Source organism: Vanessa tameamea, chromosome 4 (genome assembly GCF_037043105.1).
Source record: "Vanessa tameamea isolate UH-Manoa-2023 chromosome 4, ilVanTame1 primary haplotype, whole genome shotgun sequence".
NCBI classification, from domain to species: Eukaryota; Metazoa; Arthropoda; class Insecta; order Lepidoptera; family Nymphalidae; genus Vanessa; species Vanessa tameamea.
Genome location: NC_087312.1, coordinates 4,387,111 through 4,403,300, shown reverse-complemented (window position 1 = coordinate 4,403,300; position 16,190 = coordinate 4,387,111). Strand labels below are relative to the sequence as shown.

Sequence of the window (16,190 nt, the reverse complement as noted above, 5' to 3'; positions counted from 1 at the left end):
CAAACTTGAATTTATTTTGTTATCCTGTTTTACTGAATTTACACTATCTCAAACGTTTTTTTTTATACCTGAAATATAAGACCTACATACAATTACATCTATGTATAGTAATTCGGTCAGTTAACAACGCAATACTATTTTCCTTATGGCTTCATATGACAATTGAAATTCTGTAAACTGTTAGAAAATTGTGATAGTGAACAGCAGCTATATCTATTGTCTATGAAAATTATTCCTTTCAGATTAGTAGAATACAAGCAATATTAAATGATTGACATATCAAGACAGCAAAAAATCCGCCATATCAAAATTAAGTTTAAATTCAAAAGGAAAATGGCTGCATATTTTATTATGAAAGATAACCTATACGTTATACTGATATATTATAACATTAGTAATAAGGACTTCTAATTTATGAAGAATAATTGTAATCGGAATACAATATTATTTTCTGACACAATACGATTTAATTATGCATGTGCACATAATTTCAATATCGGTGAAAAAAATATTCATGATTTACTTAAAATCCAAAAAAATAACCAGGTCGCGTTACTGTTAATTTAATCCATCACTTACGTCTATGTCCAATGAAGGTTCACATTTTAAAACCAATTGCGATGTAAATATTGAATAAATGAATAATTTTCCGGTATCATTACAATTTCGATGATTACCTAGCGTGAAGGTGCTACTTTTCTACATATTCATTTCTAATGTATGTAATTATTTTATGATGAATACAAAAGTTTTAATTAAATACTTTTTGGGTATTATTTACAGATCTTAAGGATATATTTTCACTGTAACTTTTAGACGAAGGAAAGAAATATGACACTCGTGCTGTCGTTTTGATACAACAACATTCATCTATAAAAAAAAAACAGAGAATATTTAACAATTAAAAATAAAATCTATATTAATAATGAAAATATCATCAACTACATATTAATTTTTAACTTTAAGCTAGATAACTTTATACTTAGTAGAATTTGTACACATATGTATATAAAGTTAACCGTAAGTTTATCCTTTAATGAATTCAGCTTATGTTGAAAGTTTAAAGCGTATGAATAACTAGTAACTGTAGCGTAATTAGTCCTAATTTTGTGATGTTACGAAAATAGTACAAATCACGTTATTCGAATAGTCAATGAGCGTGAAAAACTGAAGGATAATCAGGAGTTAACCAACGTAGAGGCGAGGTTAGTATAAAATCAACTTTCGCTGTATTTCTTTATCAGTCATACAAAGCAACGTATTATACTTGCTCAGGCGCTGAAAGAAATTACTTTTTATTGAAAATGCATATCTTTGTCGCGGTAAGTTGAAATTATTACTTTTCTAATCTGATTATTAAATAAAGGTTAAATCTTTCTGCTTTATAACCAGGTATATGTTTTATATAAGTACGTATAAGTATTTCATCATATTATGTACTTTGCTTCGCTTTTTTTCTTACGCACATCACGAAAAAAGCCGTTAAATATTTTGACACAAAATTGGTACCATTATAATATCCGTGCTTCGCGATAGCGACGCGCTTCCGGGTCTGTTCGTATTACATATATAAGTTTGAAACAGCACGTCTAAGTCACTCAATTTTTTAAATGAATATAATGGTAACTGAAAACTCTTACGAGGATGTTTGACATCTATTGTGTTTTTCTTCCAATCCATTCATGTTTCCTCACGATAATTACACTTGATATTGATCACCGTGATTTGTATCTGTTAACTTGTATTATATTTGTGCATAACCATTTCAGTACTCTTAATACAGTACCTATAATAATTATCTTTTTTATATTTGACAAAGATTGCCTGCTTTGTTGGTGCAGCCGTCGCTGCTCCAAGCGGAGGATATGAAGTAGCGGCAGTTGACAGCTACGTAAGTTAACAGTGTATTTGCCAGCAGGCTGTACTTATGAAGGAAAATTATCGTATTTTTTTTTTTTAATTCAATTTGCCAGATAGTCTTGTGTCTATTTGTCGAAGTAAAAAATAACACTATATAGTTTAATCAGAGCAGCAGATTGATGCAAATCAATTTAACAGACTATTAATTATACGCATTTATTTTTAAAATTTAAAACGTCATAATATACTTCTTAACCTAATTACTATGAAAGTATTTTTTTCGAAATAAATTCAAAAAGCGCTATCTGTTTAAGACAAATGAATTATTAGCAACAAATATATTTATTCCAGTCCATACCTCGCTATGAATTCAACTATGCTGTCAATGATCCACATACTGGAGACAACAAGAAACAATCAGAGGTTCGCGATGGCGACGTCGTTAAGGGTTCTTATTCTCTCACCGAGCCCGACGGCACCTTGAGAGTAGTCGACTACAGTGCAGATTCCGTAAGAGGTTTTAACGCAGTCGTCAAGCGTGTTGGAAATGCAATCCATCCACAGACCATACAAGCCCCAGTGATTAGTAAACAATACATCCAACCAGTTTACGAACAAATCGCTCCTATCGCAGCACCCATCTATGGTAAGGCTATCTCTTACTCATCGAACATTCTCAATCTTGGAGGCTTAAATAAAGGTTGGGAATTAAATAACGGATTGGGACTCAGTGGATTGGGACTCAGTGGATTGGGAATCAGTGGATTGGGACTCAATGGATATGAACTCAAAAACGGATTGGGACTCGATAACGGATTGGGACTAACTAACAGCTGGGGACTAGATAGCGGTTTGGGATTGAAAGAATCCTATAACCTCGGTCTTGGTTATGGAGGATGGAAACATTGATTACTTTGTCTCTTAAGTTATAAAAGTTAAGCTATGGTCTTTCAGCGTCCGTATTTGTGATTAACATGGTTTTAAAACTTGTAATTGAAGAAATAAAAACATGTACAATCTCCATTGTCTTTTTATTTTTATTTAAGTTTGAACTCCTAATGACATTAGAAGTACACATAACATGTCTGATATAACTATAACATAAAATATTTAATAAAATATGTATTATAAAAAAATTAAATAATATTACAATCAATATAATATAACAATAATTTTTAATTAAGAGTTCCTTGACCATTGTATATAAGTAAAACAACATTAAAATGTACTACACATTTATTTCTCATAAATAAAATACCACTGACACATTTACATAACTTTAAATGCATATAATTTGAGCTGTTGTGAGTCTATACACGACCACCACACACACCGACATATAACACTGAACATTTATTCACACAACGATATAAAGAACACTGCAACGCGATTGGTTGCCGCGGTGTGTGCGTGGACGCGTACGTGGTGCGCTACGTCACGGTGCTGACGCGCGCGTCTCCGAACAGCCACAGACAGATGCGATCCACCAAATAAGCGAACACCATATCCGCTATTAAAACTTGTACTAAAATCACTCGATACTGAAAAATAAAAGCATTAAATAATTTCAATTATTATTTTCATTTAAAATAAATTCGTCCATTGTATAAAAATGAAACCAATAAAAAGGCTTACAAGGCGTCTTTTTTCTAACATTACAAACATACAAAAAATAGTTTATATAACATAAAAGGTTTGTCTTTAAAAAATATTTTAATACAAATCTTTCAAAACAAAATTAAGTGGTCTTTTATTAAATTACGTTTATATAAATCTAAAAGAACTCAATACTTACATCTGGAGGGAAGTACACGATTTCAAACAAATTAGACAGGTCGGGAAGGACTCCCGTCGCCAGCGCGAACACAACTCCACCAGATATCAGTATACTGTACAGCAATGGTTTGTTGTCTCTTAGACCTTCCATGAATGGTTCACCCTGTCGAAAAGTAAAGACATAAAGAGCATTGTACTTATTGAATTATTTTTACACGCAAGCCAATAACGTACGTCCATACATAGCTACTGATGAGCGGTCAAATAGATTGTTGGCTATTCGCAGTATAGTTGATCAGCGAACAGAGTACAATCTAGTGATAGGATAGATTAGGTCTATCTCCATACATTGTTTTATTACACATACATAGCTTTTTCAGTTAGAGAACAGAAAAAATATGTCTCCATAAATTATTAATATAAAGATGCAAATGTCGCTGAAACAACTTACCCTGTAATTTATAGCAAATGTTGATATCTGTAGTGCCATAGAAATAATATAGACAGTGCTGTTTACGAGATCCGGCGTAAACACACGCTCTTCATCTTCAGATAAATCCATATCCAACTTTGGCTTTGTATCCCTGTAAATGTATATTAACTTTTAATGGTTAACAACAAATTGTAACATTTAATTTGAAACATTTTAATAATCAGCCCAATTATCTATTGATTAATATTTCACCCAAAAATAATACAAAACAGCATGCAATTAATATTAATCTACAAGATAAATACTTAGTATTCTAGTTTGAAGGGTGAATGAGGGACTATCATTACCAACTTTGGGAACTAATATCTTAGTTCCCAAATTTGAAAACGTTGGTATTGCGAGGAATGATTAATATTTCTAACAGTACAAATATCTATATGGGCAGTGCCCAGCCCTTCATGATATAAATAGTTCTATGTTTAAGCAATAGTGCTTTTTTAAGTTTTAAAGCGTGGGATCTACCTGTCAGGAGAACGCAGAGTAGCTTCACGTACTAAATATACCAGACACAAGAAATGTACTGCGAACTGCGCGAGCACCGTCATTACAGTGTATGCGTTGAAGATATTCGGAAGAGGGCGCTGTTTAGACAGTTGCTTCAAAGGCTGAAAACGTAATAAACAAACAATATTATTTTACGCAAATATATAACTTATTGTATTGGCAGGCCGGATGGTGAAAAGATTTCTGTAAAGAAATTGTTAGTGGCAGCCTAGAGTTCGAAATTTGGCTGTGTGTGTTAAAATCGTGTCTCGACGAGCATGTGTCTGTCGCCTGAACTCTTTAATTGGGCTTCGAATTGTATTTTAAAAGTTAGGGGATATAGAGTGCACTGGTCTTTGCGGAAACACATGTCCCTTGCGGTGGACTAAATGAGAAATAAATAAAATAGCGGCATTAAGGCAATGGTGAACTATGGTAGCTCGAAATTCAATATATCTAGCGTTTCAGTGTAAACTTTAGCCAAAAAAAGTCACAAAACAACTATTGTTATTCAGTTTGAATTGTTTTTATCAAAATATCTAAATGGTCACTAATACTAATATGATTAAATATTTGGCGTGAACCAAACAGATAATACTTGTAAAAAATCACCAACCTTAGATCTCGATATAAAAAGAAAACACGACGCCAACAAAAGACTTTGAAGTGTAGCTTGAACATCACTGAATTTAATACCATCAAGGTAAAGCACAGACTGACTGTATGCCAATATCAACGCATTGAGGGCTAAGATCTTAAACATCTGAAGTGTTGTCACCAGAGTGCAACGCCCTTGTTTGATGATGTGGCAAACTGTAACATATAAATCAATTTTTATTTATCGTAATCGTGTATTTCATTCGTTACGTCATAATCATATCATGCAGTAATAACTAAGCTTGTGAGTAAAGAGGGAGAAAATACAATTGTAATAATAATAAAAAAATGCAAAATTGGAAAAATTTTAGGAGACAAAAAATAAAAACATAATTTACGTACTACAAAGTATACTAGACAGCCGACTTGTGAAGGGAGCAGCAACGCTAGCATCACCCAACCTAACGAGTTGAGGCTGATCTTCTTCCTCCAACTTCTTCATTGCCCGTCGCAGCCTCGCCGCGGCCTCAGCCCGGGCCTCGGCGCGTGCGTCTCGCGAGGCCGGCAGTCGACGAGGAAGATCCGGCTCAATTGGACTCGGACGTTCTTCACGTTTCTCCCGTATACGTTCTGGCGCATTTGCGAGAATTGCTACACCCACCTGAAGCATTATAAATAGATGTTCAGGCATCTATGTAAATTTTCGAGAAATGGATACTTAAAATATACTTACATCGGCATGTTTTAAAGCTCCAACATCATTGGTACCATCACCACACATCAGCGTTACGTATCCGAGTGACTTAAGTGTGACTATGACAAATTCTTTCTGTTTTGGAGCAAATCTAGCGAAAACTTTAATATGCGATATGATTTCCAAAAAAAATTTAGTGTAACATTTATTTAGGAATGTAAGACCTTCGCCAGTTATACATAGATCATACTTTTTCGTCAACTCTTTTGAAGTTTTAAACGGTTGGACCGGTAATTCTACAGTCTCATCTATTGATTTCCAATTCCAACTATCATTTGATTCAGTTAAAATTAACACTTCACTCTTTTGAGTAAATTTAAGCTCTTTCGCAACATGGCATGCCGTCAAAGGATTGTCGCCAGTAATCATTACAACGGAATGTGATGCATGAACAATCTCAGCGATTGCTTTTTTGGAATCGTTCTTTAAGGGACATGATATAATTACAAAACCGACAAACGTAAGGTCAGATTCGATATCTTCTCTCGATAAATCTCTAATTTCCTGTGATGTTAATTTTCCTAGATTTCTATAACCCAAAGCTAAAACTCGCGCACCTCGTCTAGATAAAGTTAAATGCACGTGGTCATAGTGGCTAGGAACTTCCTTTAGCATAGTTTTAACAGTTTCCGGAGCTCCTTTCACACTACTTATGTAATGTGTCTCTATAAAACCCCTCTCATTTATTTGATAACCAGCTACTACAGACATCCTTTTGAGAGCACTTGCGAAATGATTTCGATGAACGATTTTCAAACCAGGTGATTTACCTTTCTTTGGTACAACGGCATCACCTTTTGTGAGGTTCCACTCAGCTGCTTTTAAAGTAGCCTTTTCTAATGGATCTCCAACGACTCCGTCGTCCAGTTGTACTAAAGAGTGACAAGTGGCCAGAACCTGAATAGTTTCCATAGGAGCCTCTGAAAGTGGTATAACTGTAGCATCTGTGTTTTCACCTATTCCTGCCACACCTTCAACTACTAAATTATCACTGGTTAATGTACCAGTTTTGTCAAAGCAACATATTTCAACTTTTCCTGCAAAAGGTATCCTAAATGGTTCTGTACAAAATACAGCTAACTTTGATAAAGATAATAAAGATGTATTCACAGCCAAAGATAATTCAATTGGCAGCTCTGGAGGTACAACGGATGTTAAAATTAAAGTACATTCCAAAAATAGTTTGTATCTGTTTCTTTCTGGATCCTCACACCCTTTTATCCAGACATATGCTGCAGCCGCAATTGCAAAAATTAAAAGGAACAAAATAAATCCAAAGGTCTCAAGATTGTTAGCTGTAACTCTTTTAACACCAAACAAAATAGTCCTTAAAAGTTTACCCTGGGATGTATTAAAGCCATTACGAATAACATAACCAATACAACCATTATCAGGAGCTTTTAACCCAGATGACACATTTTTGCTAGGTGATGAATGCTGAACAATTTTAGTACCACCAAACAACATATGAAGTTTGCCATCACCTTCAACATCCAAATTTCGTTTGAGATCTTTTTCATTCTCTAAAGGTTCTTTCATCTGTGGAACACTTTCACCGGTTAACATAGATTCATCAACAATACAAGATCCTCTTAATAACACAATATCACAAGGAACTATATTATCACTTAGTGAGCGGGTAAGAGATACAATGTCTCCAGGTACCAATTGATCACTTATAATTTGACGCCATCTTCTATTTCTATATACATTTATATTATATGGTTTGTTACCCATTTTTCTTATCTCCGCCATGTTTCTTAGCTGTTGCTGAACAAGAGTGCACTCAAACATAACTAACATAACCAGAGTGAAAATAGAATAGTACCAATATTTGTCAAGGCACCACAAAGCAACACAGAATACTTGAAAAACAAAAAATGGAGCAGTTGCTCGTTCTTTAAAAAGTTCCATAAACTCTGGTACAACCTGAAATTAATTAATTAAAAACTTTAAAATGTCCATTTTGTTACCAAATAGTTCAATGTACATTAAATGTATAATTCATTAAATATCATACCATAATCATTTCATTCTTCCCAAATTCTTTCTCAGCTGTAGCAATGGATTCATCATCTATATATCCTTTGGATTCAGTATATTCTTCATATGTTTTATTAGCAGGAAATTCAACTGTATGGAATGTTTTTTTATCCCAATCATAAACATATTTACTCTTTTGAAATATGAACCAGACATCTGGGGTTGCATCTTCTGATTTTGTAGACTACAACAGATTTTTTTATATATAATATAAATTTAGATTTTTTTTTATAAAAACTACTCATTTGGCAGACAATTCTTTACCTTCGCATGATGCAGTTTGACAATCTCGGAAAACCCATTATTAGAAGTAGGAACTACTTTAACAATTTCCGCTTGTAAAGGATTCTTAACCTACAATTGAAAGGTCAAATTAATAAGTGTTTCAAGCATATACTCTTAAAGATTTACTGTATATTACTTACCGGCGTATACGACAAGAAACATTGAATATGAACACTCCAGTAACAACAAAGACAAATGAAAATATGTATGACTGCGACCACCGAAACAGTCACAAACCCTGCTTCAAAGTTATCCTCGAAACCGTACACAAATATCCAGCAATAGAAAATCAATGGATAAATTATCAAGAAGGGTAGAATTGTTCCTTGGAAAATTGTAGCCAAAGGTTTAAATAATTGTGTGTATTGAACTAAATCATCTAATGACGAATGCATATTGTTTGGTGCCATATTATTAAACTTTAGATATCTAGTGCAAAATAAATTAATATACTTATAAACTCAGATAATAACAAACATATTTATTCCTAACAATATACCAATCATTCCAAATAGAAATTTACAATTAATATTCGACTAAATTAAATTCAAATGCAATATCCAACATGACACGAATATCCATGTCACTTGACTTGAATCGTGAGTCTTGACTCAGGCTCAATTTGACAATTGACAACTACTTGAGAAATTCCTCTGATCATGGATTTATACCAAATATATAAATCATAATAATAAGATGTCTCAATTATTAAAAAATCCTTATTAAATCGAGTAAATTTTTAGAAATATGTTCAATAAAATTTTGTTTGATTATTTTTGTAAAGTACTATTTTTTTTTAACTAGACAGTGTGTATAGTGTAGTAGCTATTAAAATCTTCGTATTAAAAGTAAAGTGACAAAGTCACTTGCACGACGCACGTCAAAAGTCGCGCCAATTTCAGTTCAAGTCTTTTATGTGACTGTGTTTCTTATTTTAGTTTGAACAGTGAAACAATATATAGTACAACAAGTTTATAGTGATTATTGTGCTCAAACTATAACTGATTTTGTTGTAATGGAATTTAAAATAAAAAGGAAATCTGTAAAAACAGTTACTACTGGCAGTCTTGTTGATGTTTATCCTCATGATTTACAAATGTACAAGATTCCTCCTACTGATAATATATCATTACAAGAATTTGAAAGTTTAGCTCTGGAAAGACTTACTTTGCTAAGATGTTTGGCAACAGCCACGACTTTAAAGGGACTCAGAATTTTCTCCGAGGAATGGACTGACTTTGTTATAAGCGATTTGAAAAATCAAGGCTTAAAGTACTATGCTAAACTTTGCGAAAAATCGGGTTGTGGGACACTTCAGCCTGATTTGGAAGCTAGGCGAAAAGATCATATAGCTCATTTCATACTCAGATTAGCATATTGCAGAACTGAAGAATTACGTCGCTGGTTTATTTCTCGAGAACTGGAGTTATTTAAAATGAGATTTATGACTATGAAGACTGATGCAATTGATTCATTTTTTAAAATAAACAATCTATGCTACACCAATATATCTGATGATGAGAAGAATGAACTTATTAAATATTTAAGGGAATCAACATTTTATCATAATAATCAAAATATCGAAAACTTTAAATTTTATAAGGTAAAATTCTATGAAGTTCTTGACTTGGTAAAATCAAGAAAAGTTTATCTTCGTGGTGGATATGCTTATATTCCTCATAAAGATTTCATTTCAGTACTTTCTGCCCAATTTAGGATGCTACTGCGGCAAAGTTTGGCAGTTGCTTGTCATCATTTAGGTGAGATTGAACAAGATGAGAGACTTGTGTCCTTACTCAAAGGCTTACATCAATCATACTCTGGCAATGATTTTATAAGTGATACAAAAGTCACAGTCCCAATAGAAAGTCTTGATTTCTTATCTGCTAAATCATTTCCTTTATGTATGAAGCAACTTCATGAACATTTACGTTCAGCTCATCATCTCAAGCATGGTGGAAGATTGCAATATGGACTTTACTTAAAAGGTATAGGTGTAACACTAGAAGATTCGCTCAGATTCTGGAGAGAGGAATTCACAAAAATTATGGAATTAGACAAGTTCGAGAAACAATATGCATACAATATAAGATATAATTATGGAAAAGAAGGTAGCAAAAAAAACTACACTCCCTTCAACTGTTTAAAAATCATAAACACTAATGTAGGTCCGGGTGAATGCCATGGCTGTCCATATAGACATTGCGATTCAGGTATCTTAAAAAATAAACTAAAAGGATACGGATTAGATGCTCAAGGTAATAAAACGCTATGTAATTAATATGATTTATTATTTTGATTTTTTTAGATTTATTAAAATTTCAATTATTTTACAGCTGTCAATGATGTTGTCGATATGGCTAAGAAAGGTCACTACCAAATTGCATGTAGTAAATATTTTGATGCAGTTAACAAAACAGATCTTGGTTTAGGTATTAATCATCCCAATCAGTTTTTTGAAGAAAGTCAGAAACTTTTAAAAGGTGATATTAAAATTGAGGTAAAAAAAGAAGAGAAGTCTAATATAGTCAAAACAGAATCTAACAACATTGAGGATATGGACTTTGATGAGATTACCGAGTGGAAAGAATAATTTTTTACTAATAAGAATATTATTAAACTAGTTATTACACAAATGTGTCTATTTTCTTTTTATATACATAGCCCTCTTTGTCATACGGCCACAATATAAACCAAATATAAAAATTAATCCTACAATTGATATTCCTACAACTAAAAAGTACTTCTTGGATGGTGATGATGATATTTCATCATACACATCTCCAAAGTTTTCAATCACATTTACCTGAAAAGGAAACAATTTAATGTTATTATTCTACAATTATCAAATTAAGATTGTCTAACTTGATAATGAAATAAAGATTTAAATTCGCCATTTATTAATTTCCATTACTTTGACAGAAAGATATTTCAATTTACCTTCTGTACCTATATCATCTTAAAGTGAAGCTGAAGTTACACAGGAGCAAAAAAAGAAATTATATGGAATAAGAGATAAATTTACTTGACTACTATGAATTGCAACCCGATTTTTTCATCCACCTTAGTTGGTATCGGGAACTACGACTACAAGGGTGAAAGATTTCACGTACAAGCTAAAAATCATTTTTAATAGGACAGCAATTTAGGACAAATAAGTCGGACATTAAGTTTAGAGTATCAATAGACTAAATATGTAGAGTTTCTACAAGACAGATGAAATATAAAAAAATATTTGTTGTACTATGAAATGTTTTTAATTGCTAGGTATATAAATACCGTTGATGTACTGGCCGATTTCGGCCACGGTATGAAAATAAGTGTCCTCTTTTCCTTCACTCTCATAAACCGATGTGACGGCAAATCCGACACGACCAGAAATAATTCGGGCGCAAAATAAGACAGGAAAACTATAAATTTATCGGAAGACTTCGAGATCTGCGGCTTAATGTCTATGCTGGTTGAGTCGAAACTTTGTACTTATCAACTCCCGTATGTTACGATTTGATAATTACATGAAGACAGTTGTCATCATATTATAAGAAATACAATATACTCACTGATGCAACATATCTGTACATTTCCAATCTACTTGATAATTCTTTTTGACATTCTGCTTCGAGTTTTCTATTACTGTCATTAAGAATTATCTTTAAACATTTTAAACCTGCAAAAAAATTCATAATTAGCAATGATAAAATCAGCAATTATATAGTAATTTATGAAGAGATAATTATTATCTTACGTCTGCCAGCTCCATGTTCAAGATCTTTGCAATATTTTAACAAGTCCAAAGCACATGCCCGCTCTAACAAGGGGTCAGCTTCAATATCAACTTCAGTTTCTTCTATTATTTGTACAACTTCACGAGCACATTCACCTGATACAATTTTATGATTTAATAGTGCGTTCTTCAAACATTCCTCCACCTAGAATATAATTATATGGTTAATTATTTAAACAACACAATATTTGAACACATAAAATAATTTCATTTTAACTCGAGAATTGTGCCAGTAATTATAATTAAAATAAAAATCTTTGTATAAAAAAACTATTGTGCAGTAAAATTTTGTTATTTTTACCAAGTTTGGGTATTAGCTTACTCTGGATGACTGCTTAAAGCTTATATTAATGATCTACTTGCTTTCTTTTTTAAATCTTTTGGTGAAAATGAACCACAGTGTACTAAAATTTTCATATTATATTTACCTGACCGTCAGAATTCGTAATGGAGTCATTTGGCACTGAACATATTGTTTGTATTTCTGCTTTACATAGTTTGCCTAAGAGGGGATCAAGGCGATAATTTAATGCTTGTTCCTTCAACACATTTGCCAGCTCATTTTCACAGGATTTTTCAAGTTTCGACTCCCTGAATTTCTCCTTCAAACAATATAACATCTTTCCTTGAAGCTCAACATCATGTGGTTCATTAGCTACAAAAATTTAATTCTTTTTTAGATGTTTGCATGTGGCTGTAAAAATATAGTATTTAGTCAAACTTACCAATTACATCAGAACAAAACCTTTTTATGTCTCCTTTACAAGAGTTTTGCAAGTTATTGTTGAACCGATAGTCCATATTTTGTTCTATCATTCTGGTAACAACTACAATTTTACAATTGTTATCAAAGTCTGCCTCCAAACGATGAGCCTAAAGATAATACATATACTTTGTTTTACATCATTTTCATAATATACATTAAACTGATACAAAACATTCTGTGGTTAACATTTTTTAACATTAAATGCAAATATCCATCTAGGTGCATTCAATGCATGATGTTTATGTAGAGATGATAGGTTCAAATTCAGTCAATAATAACTGAGTTTTATTTGTTTATATTTTATCTCATGTACAACAGTAAATGATAACATATTGAAAAAAACATGTATAAAAATGGTATGTATAAACCAACATTTTTCTTAATATGGGGAGTATGGTTATGCCTTATTTACTTACAAAATATAATCTGTTTGCAAATCAAATGATGTAAAACTCACCTTTAAACAATCCAAAAGGACTGTTGGTTCAGTGTTGTGACAGTATAAATCAATCATGTCATTGCAGCTTGTTACTAAATGATAGTCGACACCATTATCTGAAAATTCTTGTTTCCTTACTACAAATATGGCCTTTCTACAATTCTCACTTAATTTCCCTTTTGCTGTTTGTAAGCATTCTAAAGCTGCTGATTCTGCATGAGGTACTAACGGACAAAACTCTTGTAGATCTTTTTTACAAGCATCCTTGAGATCTGGATCTAAATCAATGCTTTCTTTCTGTTGAAAAAGTTGACTTCTTAGCTGTTGACGACATTCTTTATATATTGTATGTTTCCTTCTAGTTATAGTATCATTTCGTATTATTTCACTCAAACAAATAACAATTTGCAACTTTGTTTGTGCCTTTGGACAGAATCTCATAACATATGATTTACATGCATTTTTAAACTTTCTAGTAAACCTATAGTTTTTTAATGAAATGAGTTGTTCATGTTCAATGGCAGCTCTGCATTTTACATTCGATTTTATTTCTGGATCATTTTTATGTGAAATTAAGCAATCTAATATATCATCTTCATCTTTTTTACTTTTTAGTTCAGATGAACACAATTTTTCAATAGGAACTCTACAATTAATGCTGACTACAGGATTCAATTCAATGTGGTCGCTTTGTGTTTCAGTAAAGTTAGTAACAACCTCTTTACATTTAGATGAAAGCTCCTTAATCTTAGTTTGTAAGCACATAATCTCTTCTCCTTTACCAGTATTTTCAAAGCAAAGATTAGCCAAGTCATCTATGCAAGTGTCAGCTATCTCTGGAAGTAAATCCACACTGACTGCTCTTTGGCGCATCACTCGTCTCACTTGTTGTTCACAGGCTGGTTTCAATATACCTTTAAGTTCTGAATTGTATGCATAATTATACAAGCATGGTAGTATTAAGGGATCCTTCTCAGATGGATGTTCATTAATATCAGCCCAATGAAGTTTAGCTTTACACTGAGTTACAGCATCAAATTTACATGCTTTATATAATTGTGGATCAAGTTTGAAATCTCTAGATATAAAGTACTGTATTTGCAGCAATGCTGTTTCACAATCTGTTGTCATAACAGTTGTGCCCAGTTTTTCCATTAAGCATGACATTACTCTTCCATTTCCACCATTAACTTCCCTACATGCTCTATCTACAACTGGTTTGCAAGCTTTGCGTAGAATTGGATCAACTCTCCAATCCTCACCTGGATCAGCTTCCTGTACCAATATCTCTAACGATCTTTGACAAGCTAAGCTTATTCGTTTGTCTTTACGTTTTCTTGGTCTGGCATGTTCCATTAGACAATGTATTGTTTTACCACCAACTTCTATACCTCTACAAAGCATTGTTATATCATTGGCACAATTTTGCATTAATTCTGGTGATAATCTATAATCATCCATAAGCATTTTTCTATGATCAGTCATTTCAGCAACACATTCAGGGGAAAGTTTTATGCTCTCATTTCGTGAAACATTTTCTAAGCACAACAAAATTTGTGCTAGACGTACCCCTTTATCGTCAACTACTCCTTTGCGACAATGATATTTACGAATATCTTCTTTACATGATTTCACCAAGCCCTTGCTCATTTTATAGTTCATTACCATGTTTCTTTGAACATAAAATAGTTGATCTTGACACCGTTTAGTCATAGCTAAAACAGACATTTAATTTATACCACTAACTATACTGTTTAGTCATAAGATTAAGTTGACAATTCAATATACTTACCATTTTCAAATTTATGTCTTACGAGGCATTTGTACATTAATAATGAATCGGGAACTTCATCTGGACAAAAGTTCTTTTGATCTAAATTACATGCAGCAAAAACAATTTTGTCAATTTGTAAAGAACTGTATTTCATTTCTTTTAAAGCAGTCATTTCTGTTTGGCATTCTGGACGCAATGTTTCCTCAAGACTTTGAAGACATATCAATGTATGTGTCTGAGAAAGGCTTTTTGGGTCTGGTGGTATCCGTCCACAATTATGTACCTCAATGTCATCCAAGCAATTCTTCAAAAAATTACCTGTTATCTGCCAGTCATTAAATATTAATGTTTCTAATTTGTTTATAGTTCTCCAACAAGATTTATTTTTTAAAATTGTTTTTTTTTTCAAAACACAGTCTATAGAGTTCAAATTTGTGCCCAGACAATCTATTATACCATTTTCGTCCTGACATGGTATTCTCAATTTATTTTCGAGGAATTTACTGTCAAGTAAATCGGCTTGATGCGACCAAATTTTATGTTGACAAAGAAATTGAATTTGAGTCTTGTTATTATGAGTTGTATTTAATGCACAAGCCAATAGATCAAGATCATCATCTAACTGTAAACATTGTTTTTCAAATAAAGAACATCCTCTTAAATCCAATATATATCTTTCTTTTGCAGTTTTAAAACTTTCTATTTCCTGATACCCTTGAACATTGCTTAAGATAAAGCATAAGAAATAGCACACTGTTTTGGAAATTTTAAGATTATACATTTTTATGCGCCGGCTTTTATAATATATTATTTATTATTTGTTATCATTGAAAAAATCCGAGAGTACACTTATAATAATATAAACTTTCGCTTAATAACGTATCATTTCTTTTGTTAATGAGTATTTTAGCAATACAGCATTTAGTAAGACTTCCAAAAAAATACAAATTCGCTTACAAGTACAACTTTTTTATTGCTTCTATAGATTGACATTTCAAATTGACAATTTGACAACAAAAATATAGAATATTTAATATGGCGGTATACGTACATACCTATCTTATTTATTTCACATAGAGTTTCTAACATAGCTAAGTCTACAGGCATTGTTATTACAAAATTCTATAACGAAATTA

At 32.3% G+C, this 16,190-nt stretch overlaps 4 protein-coding genes across 4 annotated transcripts; 2 read left to right on the top strand and 2 right to left on the bottom strand.

The window, feature by feature from the left end:
• The first annotated feature begins 1,200 nt into the window (after positions 1 to 1,200).
• Positions 1,201 to 2,881, top strand: LOC113394342 (cuticle protein 7-like). The gene is made up of 3 exons (XM_064220747.1): positions 1,201 to 1,322; positions 1,820 to 1,891; positions 2,212 to 2,881. Exons 1-3 carry the CDS (start codon positions 1,305 to 1,307, stop codon positions 2,767 to 2,769), a joined length of 648 nt encoding a protein of 215 aa, XP_064076817.1. The 5' UTR covers positions 1,201 to 1,304; the 3' UTR covers positions 2,770 to 2,881.
• A 197-nt stretch (positions 2,882 to 3,078) lies between these two features.
• Positions 3,079 to 8,907, bottom strand: LOC113394320 (endoplasmic reticulum transmembrane helix translocase). Its single transcript, XM_026631583.2, has 10 exons — positions 8,432 to 8,907; positions 8,271 to 8,360; positions 7,984 to 8,190; positions 5,943 to 7,892; positions 5,612 to 5,870; positions 5,229 to 5,425; positions 4,592 to 4,734; positions 4,088 to 4,220; positions 3,656 to 3,799; positions 3,079 to 3,401 (listed from the first exon to the last, which is right to left on the bottom strand). Exons 1-10 carry the CDS (start codon positions 8,699 to 8,701, stop codon positions 3,291 to 3,293), a joined length of 3,504 nt encoding a protein of 1,167 aa, XP_026487368.2. The 5' UTR covers positions 8,702 to 8,907; the 3' UTR covers positions 3,079 to 3,290.
• A 273-nt stretch (positions 8,908 to 9,180) lies between these two features.
• Positions 9,181 to 10,927, top strand: Prim2 (DNA primase subunit 2). Its single transcript, XM_026631563.2, has 2 exons — positions 9,181 to 10,549; positions 10,628 to 10,927. Exons 1-2 carry the CDS (start codon positions 9,307 to 9,309, stop codon positions 10,882 to 10,884), a joined length of 1,500 nt encoding a protein of 499 aa, XP_026487348.1. The 5' UTR covers positions 9,181 to 9,306; the 3' UTR covers positions 10,885 to 10,927.
• On the bottom strand, positions 10,605 to 16,063 carry Glg1 (Golgi complex-localized glycoprotein 1). The gene is made up of 7 exons (XM_026631562.2): positions 15,073 to 16,063; positions 13,299 to 14,995; positions 12,801 to 12,948; positions 12,504 to 12,730; positions 12,037 to 12,220; positions 11,852 to 11,958; positions 10,605 to 11,097 (listed from the first exon to the last, which is right to left on the bottom strand). The coding sequence occupies exons 1-7, from the start codon at positions 15,833 to 15,835 to the stop codon at positions 10,933 to 10,935; spliced, it is 3,291 nt and encodes a 1,096-aa protein (XP_026487347.2). The 5' UTR covers positions 15,836 to 16,063; the 3' UTR covers positions 10,605 to 10,932.
• Positions 16,064 to 16,190: the final 127 nt, after the last annotated feature.